Source organism: Acipenser ruthenus, chromosome 6, assembly GCF_902713425.1.
Source record: "Acipenser ruthenus chromosome 6, fAciRut3.2 maternal haplotype, whole genome shotgun sequence".
NCBI lineage: Eukaryota > Metazoa > Chordata > Actinopteri > Acipenseriformes > Acipenseridae > Acipenser > Acipenser ruthenus.
Window position 1 is genome coordinate 36,543,320 of NC_081194.1, and position 19,017 is coordinate 36,562,336.

At 37.9% G+C, this 19,017-nt stretch overlaps 1 protein-coding gene across 1 annotated transcript in view; it reads right to left on the minus strand.

Annotated features, from left to right (window-relative positions):
- Nucleotides 1–780: 780 nt before the first annotated feature.
- Nucleotides 781–19,017, minus strand: part of LOC117411196 (cathepsin B-like) — a 61,847-nt gene continuing 43,610 nt past the window's right edge. Inside the window, exons 4-10 of the mRNA XM_034018475.3 lie at nucleotides 16,685–16,799; nucleotides 13,251–13,366; nucleotides 12,921–13,006; nucleotides 7,241–7,387; nucleotides 2,857–2,973; nucleotides 2,259–2,387; nucleotides 781–1,528 (exon numbers count right to left, since the gene is read on the minus strand). Of these exons, the coding sequence (XP_033874366.1) occupies nucleotides 1,431–1,528; nucleotides 2,259–2,387; nucleotides 2,857–2,973; nucleotides 7,241–7,387; nucleotides 12,921–13,006; nucleotides 13,251–13,366; nucleotides 16,685–16,799 (808 nt within the window). The 3' untranslated portion in view covers nucleotides 781–1,430. The remainder of the gene's footprint in view (nucleotides 1,529–2,258; nucleotides 2,388–2,856; nucleotides 2,974–7,240; nucleotides 7,388–12,920; nucleotides 13,007–13,250; nucleotides 13,367–16,684; nucleotides 16,800–19,017) is intronic.

Below are 19,017 nucleotides of genomic sequence, written 5' to 3' on the forward strand. Positions count from 1 at the left end.
TAATGTGTAAAGTCTGTTCTTGACAGAGTCATATTTAACCAAAATGACCCAAACCCCAGTGCATTATTTGTCAGGAGGTTTTGTCAAACAAACTCTTAAAAATGCGACATTGAGATGCCATTTATCTACAAAGCATTCAGAATGAGAAAAAAATAAACAATTTTAAACAAAAGAAACAGGAACTTTGTCAGCAACTTTCAATGCGCAAAACAACAACATTCCATGCTGACCTGGTAGTGAAGATTCAAGCCCAGGAATCTCATTCGGTACATTACATAAATCTGTTACTTTCTACATGTACTTATACATATACACATACAAATTAGTTTCAAAATACTGTTGTGAAAAACTGCGTGGCAAGTGGTCCATGGGAAAAAATCCAAACACCAAGGTGGTCCTTACATTTAAAAAGGTTAGGAACCACTTACAATACTATCCTAACCTTTCCTCTAAATGAATGATTTCATTGAAAAGACTGGATTTGTCAGAGACCACAGTAATAAATCAACTATCTGAAAAGGTGGACGTTTCATTTTTAGTAAAAGAGAAACTGGTTAACAGTTAACAAAGTTTACTCTAACACTTTACTCTAAAGGTTATCCTCTTTTGAAAAGGAGTTCCAATGCAACAATTAGGACACATAATCTAGTATATTAGGTCTTGGGTATTAGATGTATTATAGGTCCAGTACAGTCAATGTTTTTGTTTATGATACAATGGTTTATCCTAAAATGATGTATTGTTCTCCCAATCACTTAATAAACAAACCCACAATTGGAATTAACAGAAAATCTTTATTAAAAGAAACAAACTGAATTTAAAACATAATCCAGTCTGGCTAAAATCCAGAGAAGAACATCCTTTTACATTAAAACTTTTTTTTTTCAAATTTAATTTAGTTTACTACAGTAAAACTAGCATCAGTAGCATCTCCATGTCAGGTGCCCTCACCGATTCTGATATTTTCACACTCAAGTTGATCGACTGGGTCAATACATAACATTTACAATAACTGATCATAATGTGGAAGCACTTAAAAAAAAAAAAATCTGCTCTAGACCACCTCATGCATTTCTCTGGTTGATTGATCGATCTACTACTGATCCTGTTCACAGCTCAACTTACACAATAGTGTTACATTTAAGATTTTAATCTTCCATGAAGTCACTGCAACCTATCAATTTTTAGCATCTGTCAATTTACATTACAGTTGTAAATCATACTTGTGATTTTTTTTTAAATGAATAGAATAGTGATTAAAAAAAAATATATTAAAAACCTTAAATGTGAATTATATACTTTCTCATTAATATTTGAAGCAGTTTTCAGCTAAACAAGCATCTGAGCCATATATTAAAGACCACGCTCACAGCAGGATTGGGAACAATCTACTCCCCCACACAGAGGGTGATGTTCTGTTGACTTCCTGTTTAAAACCTGTTGGAAGAGGATGAGATCTTAGGCATGCCAGCAACAATGTCCGATTCGATGCCACAGTGATCCTCTCCACGTAGAATCTTAAAGAACCCTGAAAGAAAAAAATAAAAAATAAATAAAATAAAACCACCACACAGTATGAGTGGCAGCATTTCACCAAGGTAGCACCGATTAACTGGAGAAATGACTACAGCAGCAACTACAAAATTTGTGTTTGTTTTCTCTTTAAATATATACAATAAAAGAATGAAGTTAAATTAATGTTCCCAACTCAGCCACAGTGCAAAACTGTATGCCCATATTCTTTATTCCCTTATTCTGGATACCCATAAGCCAATGACAATGAACATTTGTGTCCATTCTATAAATAAAAAAAAAACAAAAAAACAAAAAAACTGTAGAATCTATAGTTTGTTCTAAGCTTAAGCCCTTCACAATGCTTGATAAGTTCAGTATGATAAGTGATATCAAATTTTAAACCTGCTGGTGCCTGGACACCTGTTGATACAGGGGTTAAAACAGCAGAAATCCAAATGGGACATTTACATGACAGCAGCAGTAGAGAAACTGCTTTCCTACCCAAAAACAATTAAATTATTGGGGCATGATGATGCATTTTGGTACATGGGTATCATATACTGAAACTAAATACTGATAAATTTCATGACATTTGGATAAGCCATTTCTCCAGATAGATGCCAAAAATGTATTAATTGTGACACATACATATATATGACCACTTCCACTATATACCCCTATGCAGGGGATTTATAGTTAGAAAATAAAAGACTTGCACAACCTATTCCAACAGGGACTCTTACCGTTTTCACCCCAGTCAGTGTTCCAGGAATTGGCTGCTAGCCAGTACGGGGTGCCTCCCTCCACCCCCCAGCCCAGGATCTTGATAGCGTGACCACCAACAGCCTCACCACTCACATGCTGGTACACTCCTGCAAGAGACAGGATCACAAACACATTAACACAACATGCAAGTCTGAGGTTCCTTACAGCTTGCCACTTTCATCATTAATGTACTGCATGTATTCAGCATGCTGTGCCTTGGATACCTCACATTGCAAGCAAAATGTTGTGCAGAAGACACCAGAAAGGGTACACAGGAAGAGTGTACAGATTTGATTTATGTTTAAACCTTTAAACCTGTGTGGACACTTGAACCACAGCAGCTTGTAACTATTTCAATTCACTGTAATCCTAGCCAACGTCAAGACCAGAATGAAAACTTTAAAATGTTTTTTTGCTGGGACTGTGGTGAACCAATGCTTAAGGGTTCAAAACACCCCTCTCTCTTGAATTAGGAACTTAACTTCAGACCATGTTAGCACAGCTAGCTACAAAGGAGAATGAACTTTTTCAATTCAGGACAGATGGATTATCTAATGGAAGTGTATCAGGACTTACCTGTCTTGTACATGAGGAAATCCTCATAGACTGTAAAAGCACCCTCTACTGGTCCATTCTTATAGAGCTCTGTCATGATCTGCTTCTCCAAAGGGGGCACGCCATAGGACTTCACCCCTGCAAAACAGACACTTAACTATTCATCTGCACATGCCTACACCTATACATTTATTCAAATGACTAACAGGTTATTCTTTATTTGAAATAAAACTGTGTATAGGGGGGGTGAGAAATCACTTCCGATTGGATAAATGGGTATTTAGTGCCACAAGCTGGATATTGCGGATACTACAAAACAAAAACAAAAAAAAGTTGTTTTACAAAATATGGTATAAATTTCTGAAGTCTACAATGCATTTAAAAAAAAATAAAGGCTTCAGGTAAAAAGGGTACTATTGTAACATTTAGAAGAAAGGGTGGAGTTCAGATTTACAAAAAAAATCTCAATCAAATCTTTTTAGTATAGCGCCCTTTGCAACAAGTTTCCACAGAGTGCTTCACATGGACAAAACATGAAAATGTACAGAGCAGTACGCATTAGAAGCAGACCAACAAATTAGTAAATAAAATAATAAAACACACAATAAAAAAGCAATAGTATTAAAATAAAAAAGGCAATAGTAGTAGTCATGTATATGAAACTATAAAAATCTGTCTTCAGTCTAGTTTTAAAAGCTGCGACAGTTGGTGCCTCTTACAGAGGCTGGCAATTCATTTCACAGTTTAGGGGCCCTATAACTGAATGCTCTACCACCTCTGTTTTTTTATTTTTGGAACAGGGAGATACCCAACATCCTGAGATCAGAGTGGCCGACCCTGAACATATGGGACGAATAAGCAGTGTGGAGAAGTGGTTAGGGCTCTGGACTCCTGACCAGAGGGTCGTGGGTTCAATCCCAGGTGGGGGACGCTGCTGCTGTACCCTTGAGCAAGGTACTTTACCTAGATTGATCCAGTAACAACCCAACTGTATTAATGGGTAATTGTATGTAAAAAGTATAAAAAATAATGTAATTGTATGTAAAAATAATGTGATACCTTGTAACAATTGTAAGTTGCCCTGGATAAGGGCGTCTGCTAAGAAATAAATGTCACTCCGGTAGGATGGAGTTCACAAATTTAAAGCTTTATTAGGTTAAAAGCAGGACTAATTGTATGATTTACAATTGTATTGAGAGCCAGCGTAGGGATGCCAATATTAGCGTAATATGGTCACATTTTCTTGTTTTCATTAGGATTCTGGCAGCAGCGTTTTGCACAAGCTGCAATCTGGACAACACGGTTTGGAATACTGAATGGGGTAGCCGTCGACTATAGAGGCACATTGTTTTACCCTCTCTCAATTTCTTGACCCCAAAATGAGGACGTATTATCAGAATCTAACAGTAGAAAATGTGTTGACATTCATTAATATCAGCGAGACAGGTAGTTAAGGTATTTGCAGATGTGGAACCACCTGGTTTCAGAGATAGATACAATTGTCTCATCAGCAAAAGTGAAAGTTTACCCTGTGTCTACGAACATCACCCAGGGGGAGCATATACAGGGAAAACAAGACTGATCCAAGAACTAGAGGTCTTCACTGGTCCAAATGAAATGAACCCGACAATAATTTACCCGACCCAATGTCAAATTCTTATTATTAGACCTGGATCCAACCCGGCCCAAAAAAACAGTGGAACGCTTTCTTTCCCCAGCTTAATATATGCACTGACTAGGTACAGTATTAAAGCAGTGTTTTTCCAGTCAACCTGGAGAATCTGGCTGAACTACAGGACAGTGTTTATTCCATCATGAACCTACACAGAGGACTGTAAAATGAAATATACAATACGTTTGTGTAAAAGACACAAAAGATAAATACATTATCTGAAAATCACTCATAAATGCATGATTTTATTATAAACTTAACACAAGAGCAAATGGAAATGAGATGTACAATTTGTTTTGCAAAACTTGTTTTCCTTCTTTGTCCAAAATAACAACAAATTATTCCCACATCGCAGACTTGCATTTTTCTGTGAGCTTTTGTTCATGGAATTCGTTTTTCTTTCATGTCCTACATAAATGAAATCCATTACTCAGACTTAAGAATGATCTAAAACACCCTCGATATTGGTCACGTGTCTGCTGCTGCGCTCTGCAAGCCATGTCATGTGCTACTGGGGGAAGCCAATCCACGCAACAGGAATTATAAACAATGATTTGTAGTAACAAAGAGAGCCTCTAATAGTAAAATCAACAGTTTGTGTATTACTGAGTAAACAAAGTTTTGCGTGACAATTTTGCACCTGAAAAAAAAAAAACATTTGGTACGGGCCGGGTCTCAGATAGACCAGTGAAGACGGCTCTGCCAAGAACAGAGCCCTGCGTGACGCCACACGTAACTCAATTTGAACATATTGGAACCTATTTGAAAGATAGGATTTAAACCAAGATAGGGTGCTACCCAAAAATTTTAATTTGCTACTAGTTTTTTATTATGCAGTAGCATTACTGATACCTTACGCTGTAGTTTATACCGACCCAGAGTGAACATGTACATAATTACCGGTATTCGATTTCGTGAAGCGGGATTGTGTGCGGGATGACCTCTGTCATCCTGCACACAATGCAAATCGTATTGGACAGTGTAGTACAAATACCTACAGTACCAGAACAACATGGATACAATTTCAAAAGGTATGAAGTTTATTTTACAGACCAAAGTAAAATTAAATAACTGTTAATTTTATAAGATAACAGACAATGACCCAACAGGATATTAAGTTTAGCCAGGGTCTATAAAATGCAAATTTAATCTGTCACGGAAAATGGCTGCTCCGGTTTTGTTATAATGTTAACCCTGGCTTCACACATGCTAAAAATGAAAACAGGTGGATAATTATTACTTTATCAAAATTCTGACTACGACACACACACACACACACAACACAGGAGCAAATAGCTAGCTATAACGTTACCATGATCCAAGTAATGGCTTCCTTGTTTTAGAAGTACAAATAATAAATAAAATACAAATCTTGAGGTGCATTCATTTATCAATTTTCTTTTTAGATTATCACTACCTTGTGTACTTCTCCTGTTTAACTAGTGAAATGTGTGCTTAACAAACAAATGTTATACAAACTATAACACACATAGCTAATTAATGCCACTTTAATAAAATGAACCCAGCGTGTCTTTTTTAAATCTTGGTTGATATCCCTTATTCTGTTATTACTTCTTAGTTAATTTCTTCAAAATTGTACACCATTTAAATGTGCAGTTAAAAAGGCAGGGTGCGAGCACACATATTTATGAACAAACCAGTTAGTATAACACATTGCATGAATCTTTTAAATGTAGCGGTACCATGCTGGAATTAGCTTTCCTTTTCAAAAACAGCTTGGTTGTGATTGTAACCTTATAATTTATAAGGTCATACAATGCAGGATTCAAAGATATTGTGGCACACATTTATTTATTTATTTATTTATTTTTAGATGTGCATAATTTGTTAGTTACCGAAATCTCAGTCAATAACTGAAGACAGAGAATAATTTCATACCACTTAATTTGCACAGATTAAAACATAACCTGGTTAACCATACTGATGGCATATCAAATGCTTGGATGGTTGCATTCTTGTATAACTTAAGGATAAAACAAAATACATTTCCACAAGGAATTGCATTAGTTCCATTACTTCGTTGCACACAAGGTGGTTTCAATAAATACTTTCTGTTTAAAATACAGGCCTACTTTGTGATAGTTTGGGATATTCAGTCTATTTAAAACAGTAGGTAGGTGTTTATTTTTAAAATTATTTTTATATATAAAAATTTAGTCGAATAAACCACTACCGAATAAGACCATTTTGCTACCTACTTTCCAGGCAGGTAGCAAATACCTCACTACGCCTTTAAAAAGTTAACTTCTGATATTTAGAATAGCAAAATCAATCCTAGATATTATTTATTTCAACAGTTTAGTAGGAATTGGGTCTAATGAACATGTAGTAGGTTTTGCCTTAATAACTAAATTAGTTAAATCTAGTTGGCTCGATAAAGAAAAAGAATCAACAGTGTTTTGGTGTAGCACGACAAGGAAGTAGCAGTGTCAGTATCTGAATTTGAGTCCTCGGATTTGGCCGCAATGATTGATATCTGGTTTCTTATAAAATCAGCAGTTTTATTATTAGTGCTTGATAAAGTCATCACTGTTTGCTGTTACTGTTTTCATAGGAGGCTCTTTTTGCTGGGTTGAGAGTTGACCTATTGTGTTAAAGAAAATCAAGGATTACTTTTTATTTGTTTCTATTAAGTTGGAGTGAAAACTCTGGAACACTTTGCCATCTTTAAGGTCAGTCTGAAAATGGGACGGTAGCCCTCCCCCTCCTCACCGTAATGCTTGTCTTGCTTGTAGGAGGGGCTGTATCCTTCCTCACACTGCTGCACACACTTGGGGGTGTCTCCTTCTTCACCAGTGCAAGGGGGCCGGGAGCCATTTACATGGTGCTCACAGGGAGGGATTGAGTATGGGCGACAACCTGGGGAGAAGAGACAAGCAAATCAATGAATAAAGGTACAAGCTTGACCGACATGTGCAGTCAGCCTGGGGCCTGTCCAGAGTTGTAATAACAGGCCTCGAGTCGCAGTCTTTGGTGACTCGACTCATTGTCATCAAATGACTCAACTCCCTGGAAGAAAAGACTCGACGAGTCCCGGCCCAAAAGTCTCCACTCGATGCGTACAAGCCCTGCCTCTGAGTGAGAGGAACACGTGACAACACAGAGAAGAGCATCAGCACCATGGAAGTTTAATCAAGAGTACTATGGGGTAGACAGGGAGAGAAATAAGCAAGCAGTATGCATCCTGCCAGCACTGAGAAATGCCAAACTAAAATAAACTGTGTCTAAAATAACGGAAATCGTCTTTGGTCTTTGCACCATACAAGAAATGAATACACAAAACAACCCTCTGGAGCTTTAACAATTGTATTTATTTTTTTACATTCCTGTAGCCTTTTACAACCACTGACATGGCAGCACATGGTACAGATGATCAAGGAAGGTGTTGCACAGTCACCTGTGTTTTCCAGAATTCCTGAATTGAGTTAAATCGGCTCTAGATGCGTTTTGATTAACTTAATACATCATGATTTGCATGCTGGATAGATGTTTTAGAGTTAGTTTGGTTAATTTGTTTTTGCTTTTTTAAAGAATAAATTCATAAAAAACAAAAATGGGCAGACCAGACCACAGCAGCATGATTTTGGGACTAGGCACAATCAACACTGCCAGTTGAAAGGAGGTTCAGGACAGAACAGTGTTGTTTTCAATGCATTTAAGAAGTGGTCTGTGGATTTTGTCAGTGGGTGAACAGATCAGTTATTACACTGGTTAAACAAAAAAAAAAATCTGTTCGTTTGTGCTGCTGTTGTATTTTGTATGCTTTTATGAAACAGCAGCTACAATACCAGCAGTTTACATCAGTAGGGTTATTCAAAACACAATTGACCTCTTAATATTACTGTATGTTTGCACATTAACTACATGACTTATTTAGACAAACTGGGATGTTATTGTGCCAAGTACAGGTGCTTAAAAGGGTTTATGGTGCAATGTGTTCTGTGTGAAATATTTTTGCTATTTTCTAAACTTATTTGTGAACCCTTTATCTGAAAATAACAAAAATTGTGTAACATGCATTATTCTAAACTCTTATCCTTTTAAAAAGGTACATTTCTTTCTGTAATATTAAGTAAATTAGGTTTAGTTTATTGATTTTGAACTGGAGCATGTATGTGCGAGTATCAATGGTTTTAAAACTCTGGTTTCGCCTCAGTTGCATTACTTGGACTGCTTTCCTTTGTAACTGCTATGCTTTAAGGCCTAGAAGCAAGATCTGAAATAGAGAAATGAAATGCAACAATTTCCTTTCATATGGTTAAGGTATCTGATCTCAGGTTGCCACAGAGGTGTAACGAGTCACCAAAACTGGGACTCCAGTTGAGTCGAGTCATTGGGGAGTAAAAGCTCGAGTCACTTCGAGTAAAGCCGAGTCACTTTGAGTCATTAGTTCAAGATATCTTGATTTAAATCAGATTAGTTTTACAGGAGTGTGGCGGAGTGTCCCGCCCCTTTCTTTATTATTTGTATTATGATTTATGTGTGTGTGTGTGTATATATATATATATATATATATATATACACATACACACACACACACACACACACACACACACACCTTGCGAGACTGCGTGACTGTCGGCTAGTAATTGTTGAATTGGCTGACAGTCTCGCATCTTTAGTGAACCCGTGCAGAATGTGACCGAGGGGTTAACAATATAATTAACAGCTAGTTAATCTCTCGGTCACCACTATAAGAACCTGCAGCTTTGGCTGCAACGGGTTGAGTGTGTTTGAGAGTGGAGTAAGGAGGTAAAATAAGAGAAGTGACAACTACTAAGCGCGCTGGGTCTGTACCCGCACGATACTTATTTGGTATTGTTTATTTGTTTGGCCAATGTGCCCTTTTGTTGAGTGTTTTGTTAAAACATTTACTTTTGTTTGTTTAATAAAATACTGAGAGCCGTAGCATCTCAGTTTGCCCTGCCATTTCCTTGTTTTGGTTTCAGGTCTGACGTCACCCCTGCAGCCATCTGGGTCACATGGAGATTAGCAATCTATACATAAAAAAAATCAGTTAAATACAAAATTAGGATGCACAATAATGTTGTCATACTTGCCCCACTTATGTTCACCATTACAAGTCCACCGTTTCTGCTTTGTTTTCGTTTTTCCATTTTAGTGAATTTGATTCCTTGATCTATTTATGAGCACAGGTTTGCCACTGTATAGACCCCTTTCTCTGTGCTAAATTGGGTTGGATATTTAGTAATAAATGATACCACAAAACAAAAAACATATCTAAATATTTTCTCAATTCAACACTGACACTCCCTTATATGGTTTTGTTTCAGATACATTAACCAAATGAAAGGAAATTTGGTGGCATTTAATTTCATGTTGAGATATTACTTCAAGGTTTTAACACAGGAGACTAATAGAAAAATAAAAGAAACCGAGACAAAATTTTATATAATTCAGTTTTATATAATTCACAGGTAACATAGAATATGCACTACGTATCTCTCCTCTTAGTGTAAGCTGAGCTATGGAGTGACTTTTCCATTAAATGTTAACTAGACATTTGTAAAAGTAACAGATACTGTTTCACAAAAAGCACAAAACACTGTACTGAAATATACAAAAACAAATTAATCTTTTTAAATTTCTCTCCGGTCATGTCTTGTACTTTAATATACATATACACAAGCTTTAAAGTTTTATGTGTATATGTATGTTAAAGTATAAAGATGTGACCAGAAAGAAAGCAAAAAAAAAAAAAAAAAAAAACACGTTTTAAAGCCTTAAAGTCTTTAAAACAAACCTCTAGTTTCACAGACCCCGATTAGCACTGACCTTTGACTACCTAATATTAGTTTAGGTAAACTTCCAAATGTTTGTAGTTTTTATTAAATTTACATTAGCTTAACAAATGTGTACTGTAAACAATATTTTATGCAGAATTGGATTAAAAGGGAAATCTATAAAATAGCTACATAGCACCAAACTCCCTTAAGAGATATGGTGTCCATAAATAAACAGATAAAATACATTCAACCATGCATACATACATTAAATAAAAAGAGAATAGTGAGCACCATATACCTCCCAAATTATTTACTTTAAGCTTTCACTAAGCAACATTTTACTCAAGGCTTCCAGGCCCATAGGACTGGGAAGCCTATTGTTATTGCTGGGATGATTCTTCTTTCTGCTAAAAGTTGCTTGAAAACTGATGAAATTCGGTAGGATGGTAGATGCTTATGGGAAGCTGGTAAATGTTAATTGAACATGTCATAGGTCACATGGTTTGGCCACAATATTGGATTGAAAAAAAATAATTTGCCTAAATGTAAAAATGTGTCTTTCGAAAACCACTTATTCCAGAGTGCTTAAAGTTTAGTATAGTTGTTGAGGGATAGTCTGAGATTAACTGGTGTTCGTAAGAAGCCGATAGGTTATGTGGTATGGCAGCCATGCTGCATGACGTCAGTCACACGGTACAGACGTCAATCACAAACTACAACGATCTTCTCCCAAACCGCTAGTCCGATTGAACCAAATATTGGCACACATGATCCTAATATGGTTGTCTTTAAATATTTTCAAAGGGAAGTTGCTACAATAAAAAAAAATGGCGGACATGTTGGATGACATCAACTTACAAAACTGGCTAATAAACTCCTTAGTGCAGATAGGGCCATGGTTACTATGGAATACATATAGTAACCCATGTATGCTCTATCAAAAAATGTCACTGCCTGTGACCTTTGACCTCTCCTAAAGAAAAAAACTCCTGCGAGAGTGCAGATAGGGTCATGGTTAGTATGGAACACATAGTAACCCATGTATGCATTCTGCACTATTTGCTAAAGTGTTTGATACTGGAAGTCGTAAAGTTGCTGGCAACTCTAGTTAAACGTTTTCCATACATTCATTACCTTTGTGTGCTAACAAAGCCTGAAAAATAACTCCTAATCAGTGCTTTTTCTGCCGTGTTGTTTAATTTGCCCAGGCATTATTTTATTATTATTTTTTTTTAATATCAAATATAAAATCAACTACCTACTCATTTTGGAAAAAAAAACAGCTGTTGCATCGTATCTGAGTTTTTAATTAATTCAGATTCTCATTTTAGCCATTAAACTAAAAACCTACCGGTATAAACTAGTGGCAGTTACCGGTGCTATGTTTTGAATGCAGTTTATTCATATTGTTGCTTTACAGTGCTGGCAGGATGCAGTCTGCTTGTTTCTCTCCCAGTCAACCGTATAATTATTAAAAGCTAACTCCACCACTGCAGGTACTTTGTATACTCTCCATGTTTTTTTTTTTTTTTTTGTGTCTGTGACAAAACTCAAAAATCATTATTTCTCAGGATTTTGATCAGAAATCTGATCAGAAATCTGTCTTCGCTTCCCGCCTACAGATTTTGATTGCCGGGCTCCCTGCTGCTTGTGACGTTATGATCACAGAACGGTGCAAAAGGCTAGAAAGGTGTTTTCTATTTCCTTAGCAATGGTCTTAACAACCATGGCAGGAACCTATTTATATGCAAAATGACAAGATGACTGTGTGTGTTAGAGAGGGGCTGCATGTATTAAATTAACTAAGTTTGTTATTGATTTTATCATAAAAGACAATCACTCAAGTCAGATGGAGACTTTTTTGCATGACGAGTCACATCTTTTGATCAGGAAGTCGAGTCTTTGCTTGCAAGTCGAGTCACAAAAAATTGCAACTTGATTCCAAGTCGAGTCAGTGACTCGAGTCATTACAACTCAGGATTGCCATCAGTAAAATTGTAAATAAATGGTTAAATGCATTCTTTTGTTTTGTGGTATCCATTACTGTACATCGAACCCAATTGAGCATAGGTAAAAGGGCCTTTTTATGGTCAATAACAAAATCTGGTTATAAATAGACCAAGGAATCGTGAATTCACTGAAAATAGAGAAACAAAACGCAAGGCAGAAAATGTGGACCTTTAAATGGTGAACATCAGTGGGGCAAGTATGACCACATTATTGTGCATCTCAATTTTGTATTTTTAATTGAAATTCTCTTTTCTTTTTACTTGTAGATTGCCAATGCCCTGTAAAATTAATCTAATTCGAGCAAGATAGGTGACTCAACTCTGCGACACAACCTTGGCATGTGAAAGACTCGACTCCAGTCTTACCCTGGGCCTGTCCCTTTCAGAGCAGTCAAACGATCATCATTTAGAACATTAACACATAAAAGCTCATTTATATTATCATACAGCATTATCAGTTAAAGAAAGATGCATATTTCTTTTAGCTACAAAAAGACAGTCAGTCCTCTTGGTTTTGTCTAGCAGACTAAAAGAACAGGTGAACACTTATGTGATTATGCAAACCAGCTAATGATGTCCTCCATTAAAAGGGATGGTCCCAATACATAGAGAGAGTTTTCCCCGTTCGCTACTCACCCAAATGAGAGTCGTATAACCCACCAGACACCAGTCCTTCCTCAGTCCAGAAGCTCCAGGCTGCAGAGGGATACCCCCCATTACACCTGCAACAGAGAGAAACTTAACACTTCCTGCATTTGAATTACGGAAGAGACCCATCAAACTACATTTTTACCACGAGCAAGACCAAAAGACAACTTGGAGACTGTACAGCAGTCAATACAAGGCTGTTATCCCCCTGGGCTCCCAGTCACATCCCCTATGGAAAGCAAATCCTCTTGGTGTTCCCCTTGCATCTCCAAAATCTTTCCAGGTTGCCATTACCACTGACTCCTCCTAACGCCTTACCCCATTCCACACGTGTCACAGCAGGAGAGCAGATCCTCTGTAGAGATCTCAATGCTGACCTTTCCATTAGACTGAACACAGAAGCGGTCAGAGATTGCCTCAGCAGCACCAAAAGCCTACCAGAAAGGAGAGAACCAATGAGAGAGGACCTAAAGAAACAAACATTGGAGGTGAGACGGCTACAGCTGTGACCAGATTCTTAACACCGTAACCCTGAAATCAGTGCTATCCAACGCACTCCTAGGTCTTTTTCATAGATTCCTTCAATTTCAGTATCTCCCATATGGTATTTATAACGGGAATTTTTATTGCCTGCAGTACCTTACACTTTCTGTATTTAATGTAATTTGCCATGTGTCTGCCCAGTTCTGAATGCTGTCTAGATCATTCTGAATGACCTTTGCTGCTGAAACGGTGTTTACCACTCCTCCTATTTTTTGTATCGTCTGCAAATTTAACAAGTTTGCTTACTATACCAGAATCTAAGTCAACAACGTACATTAGGAAGAGTAGAGGACCCAGTACAGATCCCTGTGTTACTCCACTGGTTATCTCACTCCATTTTGAGGTTTCTCCTCTAAATCAGTACTTTGTTTTCTATATGTTAACCATTCCCTAATCCATGTGCATGCATTTCCTTGCATCCCTACTGCATTTAATTTGAGAAGTAATCTTTCATGCAGGACTTTGTCAAAAGCTTTCTGGAAATCTAAATAAACCATGTTGTATGCGTTGCAATTATCCATTGTCAATGTTGCGTCCTCAAAAAAAATCAAGCAGGTTAGTTAGACATGATCTCGCTTTCCTAAGGGTCGTGGGTTCAATCCCAGGTGGGGGACACTGCTGCTGTACTCTTGAGCAAGGTACTTTACCTAAATTGCTCTAGTAAAAACCCAAATGTATAAATGGGTAATTGTATGTAAAAATAATGTGATATCTTGTAACAATTGTAAGTCGACCTGGATAAGAGCATCTGCTAAGAAATAAAATAGGTAATTTTCCATTTTCGATCTTATTATAGTTTCCATAAGTTTCCATATAATAGAAGTCAGGCTTTTTATCCAGGGTGACTTACAATTGTTACAAGATATCACATTATTTTTACATACAATTACATTATTTTTTCATATAAATTACCCATTTATACAGTTTTTATTTTACTGGAGCAATCTAGGTAAACGTACCTTGCTCAAGGGTACAGCAGCAGTGTCCCCCACCTGGGACTGAACCCACAACCCTCCGGTCAAGAGTCCAGAGCCCTAACCACTACTCCACACTGCTGCTTGGTCTGTAGTTACCTGGTTCGGTGTTGTCTCCCTTTATGTGGAGACTGTTGCATGATCTTAAAACAGTCCAAACAGTTTCTTCCTTTGTCTCCATTTGTTAAGCACTCAACATGTCCAAGTCTCTCCTATTCTAAAAACTCGATTTTTAAATATTTAGCTCTTTTTTCTATACTTGTCACTAAATGATACTTTGCAGAGAAGTGTCTTTTCAAAAATACTAAATATATAAAACCAGGTTGTCATGACATGCATCACCCACTCACCACAGCTGTAAATATCTTAAAGCAATTCACCGTCCATCGTAATGTAAACAGGCTTACATACAGTATTCCACCAGGTACATCACAAATGAAGCATCTCAAGATATGTTTTTTAAAATTTGCAGGTCCATCACTGCTTTGAACAACCCAAACATCCACAGCAGCAAATTCCCATGTACACTACCGGTCAAAAGTTTTAGAACACCCCCATTTTTCCAGTTTTTATTGAAATTTAAGCAGTTCAAGTCCAGTGAATAATCTGAAATGGTACAAAGGTAAGCGGTAAACTGCCAGAGGTTAAAAAAAAAGTTTAGGTTACCAAAAACTGAAAAATAATGTACATTTCAGAGTTATACAAAAAGGCCTTTTTCAGGGAACAAGTAATGGGTTAACAACTTACAGCTGTTCTGCAGCAATGGAAGTAAATTAAGCCTTGAAAGTTGATGCTAACAATTCCTACAGGTGTCACAACTTTTGTTGATTACTTACAAACCCTCTGTCTGTATAAAAGCAGTGTTGGAACAGACTGTGTTACTACACCCTCTTAAGCATTATTTGGAAAGTATTGTACTGCAGGAAGTAGTATATTGCTCTCATAATGGTGAGAAAAAGGCAATTAACAAAGGAAGACAGACAGACCATTATAACCCTTAAAAGTGTAGGTCTTTCCTTTAGAGAAATTGCAAAGAAAGCCAAGGTGTCAGTGAGTACAGTTTCCTACACCATCAAAAGGCACTTGGAAACTGGAGGAAACTCTGACAGGAAGAGGTCTGGCAGACCCAAAGCCACAACAGAATCAGAAGACAAGTTTCTGAGAGTCAACAGCTTACGTGATAGGCAGCTCAGAGGACAACAGCTTCAAGCACAGCTTAACACTGGTCGAAGTAAGCAAGTCTCAGTTTCAACTGTGAAGAGAAGACTTCGAGCTGCAGGTTTGACAGGTCGAGTGGCAGTAAGAAAGCCATTGCTAAGATGGCAAAATAAGAAAAAGAGGCTTGCCTGGGCCATGAAGCACCGCCAGTGGACTACTGAAGACTGGAAGAAGGTCTTATGGACCGATGAATCAAAATTTGAAATCTTCGGTTCATCACGCAGGGTTTTTGTACGCCGTCGAGTAGGCGAAAGGATGGTTCCTCGGTGTGTGACACCAACTGTCAAACATGGAGGAGGAAGCGTGATGGTCTGGGGCTCTTTTGCTGGATCCAGAGTCGGCGACTTGCACAGAGTGAGTGGCACCCTGAACCAAAACTGCTACCACAGCATTTTGCAGCGCCATGCAATACCCTCTGGTATACGCCTAGTTGGTCAGGGGTTCATCCTACAGCAAGATAATGACCCAAAACATACCTCCAGGCTATGTCAGAACTAGCTTAGAAGAAAAGAACAAGACGGTAGGCTTCAAATCATGGAATGGCCAGCACAGTCTCCAGACTTAAACCCCATCGAGCTGGTTTGGGATGAACTGGACAGAAGGGTGAAAGCAAAGCAACCTACAAGTGCAACACATTTGTGGGAACTTCTGCAACAGTGTTGGTAAGAACTTTCCGAACAATATTTGATTTCCATTGTAGAAAGAATGCCACGAGTGTGTTCGGCTGTTATATCTGCAAAAGGTGGCTACTTTGATGAGTCAAAAAATTTTGTTAAACAAAACGATTCCATGATTTCTATCAACAATTGTTTATTTGTTCTATGCAGGTTTCCACACACAACTAACTGAAGTTGCCAGAAACAGAGTAGATTTGTATTTTCAGCAGATTGTTACTTGCTGCCGGCAACATAACACTGTCTAATATACATTGGAGTCTTTTGTAGAGCAAGAAAAAAAAAACACCACACACAGCAACACTCTAGAAATGCTGACAGCAGCTTGAAGGGAGTCCCTTACCCAGCAAGAGCCACAAGAGCCCTGGTCTCGGATCTCCTGGATTGTTGGGCAGTTGGGCCACTGCTCCCTGGGGTCAAAGCTATCGGGTAGTTTGACATCGCCAGCGTACTCCACCCTGCAGAGACGAAGAACAGATTACGTAGAGAGCTTGTGAGAGAAATCAGCCAACAGATATAATAAAACATTACAGCGGTCAATATCAAGAAAAAAAGTTAACCAGGACTTTCATCCACAGCATGCAGAATCTCATAATAAACAGCCATGCATAAATAAGCAAAACTATATCCAAGTCACACGTAAGTTAGCAGAGGCAAAAGAGCATTTTCCCCTCCAATATTTATGTTAAGGGGACACCTTAAAATAAATACCTCCCCTCCCCCCAAATGTAAAGCCTATGTACATGGAGTACATGCTATTGTACTAATAGTTGTAGCAACACAGCGATACCATAATACTCCTATGAAGGCACGCAACAGTGTGGGCAGCATGATCATGCGATTATTATTATTATTTTTTTTTTTTTATATAGAAGTTAAGTTAAAGCTTCCTTAAGTTATTTCAATTATCCAGAAGATATAGGTAAGTGGATAACTTGTGAACCTCTGCGAAAAAGCTAATGACTCAAATGAACCAGGCCAGTCTCTTCCATGCACTAGCGCTAGTGTGTTTCTGATTCGCGAGGATTCAAAAACAAAGTAGGCCTACAGAATTATCCTGCTGCTACCTCAGATGCACACCCATTAAATTAAAAAAAAAAAAAAAAAAAAAAGGTACCATGGGGAAAAAAAGACATTTGAGAGGAATGGATTTTAAAAAAACTGGCCCATCTTTGATGAAGGGAAAAAAAGTTTTGTAAATTTTGTTCTTTGTGCGAGAAGCAGAATATGTTTAGCTTTTCAACAAAGAACAAACAAGCCTTCATCTCAGTAGATTTTGCCAACTGGAGAAAGGAAACCGAGGTTTCAAAATCACGAAAAAACATGTGCCACTGGGAAGCAACATCAAAAATTAAGTCATTTTACAAGCACTGCCTATCTAGCTCGACAATGGTTTCGCGGTTCGTGGCCATAGTGACTTAAATTCGAATTTAATTCAGCTACTTAATCTCTGGAGATAGGATAACATTACACTGAAGCAGTGGTTCAAAAGAGAAAAGAAATTCAAATGGTTGTCGCATGACATTCAAAATGATATTCTGCACATCATGGCCCACAAGGTCTTCTGAGCAATTGTTGCCAATGTGAAAGAAGGGGGACACACACACACACACACACACACACACATTCTGTTGTGGTTGATGAAACGGCAGATGTTTTGAAAATTGAGTAACTAAGCTTTTGCCTGTGATACGTGAACAATGCACTGGAGAGCTGTAAAGATTTTGCACGGTTTTATGGATCGAAAGCACAAATTCAGGAGATGCTTTTATCAGTACTTATGAAGCATTACTGAGGTTAGGTATTTCACGGATGATGCTACAATGGGGCTGCCAACACGTCAAGGTGTGTATCTGGTTTGCAGACCCGCGTTAAAGAAACCCAGGGTCGAGCCATGTTTGTGCACCGTAATGCACACCGAGTCTGGCATTTCAGGATGCGCTTAATATGTGCCTGCTTGTTGAGGCGTTTTGAACCTGGTGAAGGACTTAGTGCTGATAAAGGAAATCACCCAAGAGATTGGCATGGCTTGAATCATATAAGCACACAGATGGACAGGGCAAGGCATCAAGGATTGCACCAAACAAGATGGACAATGTGGATTAAGAGTGTGAAATCCGTTCTGACAAACTATAAAAGTGATCGAATTTCTGATTGATTTTTCAGAAAATGACTGAAGACAACGGAACAAAGAGCAGTGTATTTTTTAAATATTTGCAGACATTTTCCTGTTTTTCCACATTGCAATTACTAGTTGATGTAATGGGCCAAATGGAGGAAACGAATACATCTATACAATGTCCAAAAATATCTCTAGCTGATGTGGAAAAGAGCGTACACTTCATGACCGATATCCTTTCCAGGAAACACAGTGATGATGCCTTTGAGAAATTAAGAGGTAGCGCAATGTTCAAGATTTCCATTACATGAGAGTAGATGTTAAAACTTCATGCTGATTTGAACTTGGTTCTCGCCAAGATAAGCACTAACTAAGACATAGCTTCACAGTAAACTAATGTGATCCATATGTGTCTCTGTCCGTTTGCGCTTCCTTCCATACGATGATGTAGATATCCTTCTGTCTGGTGTTGATGGCTGAAGTGTAATGCTGGCTCCAGAGATCAGCTTATTCCTCCCTAGCGCATCAGCACACACAACGGCTGCGATGCTGGCTCC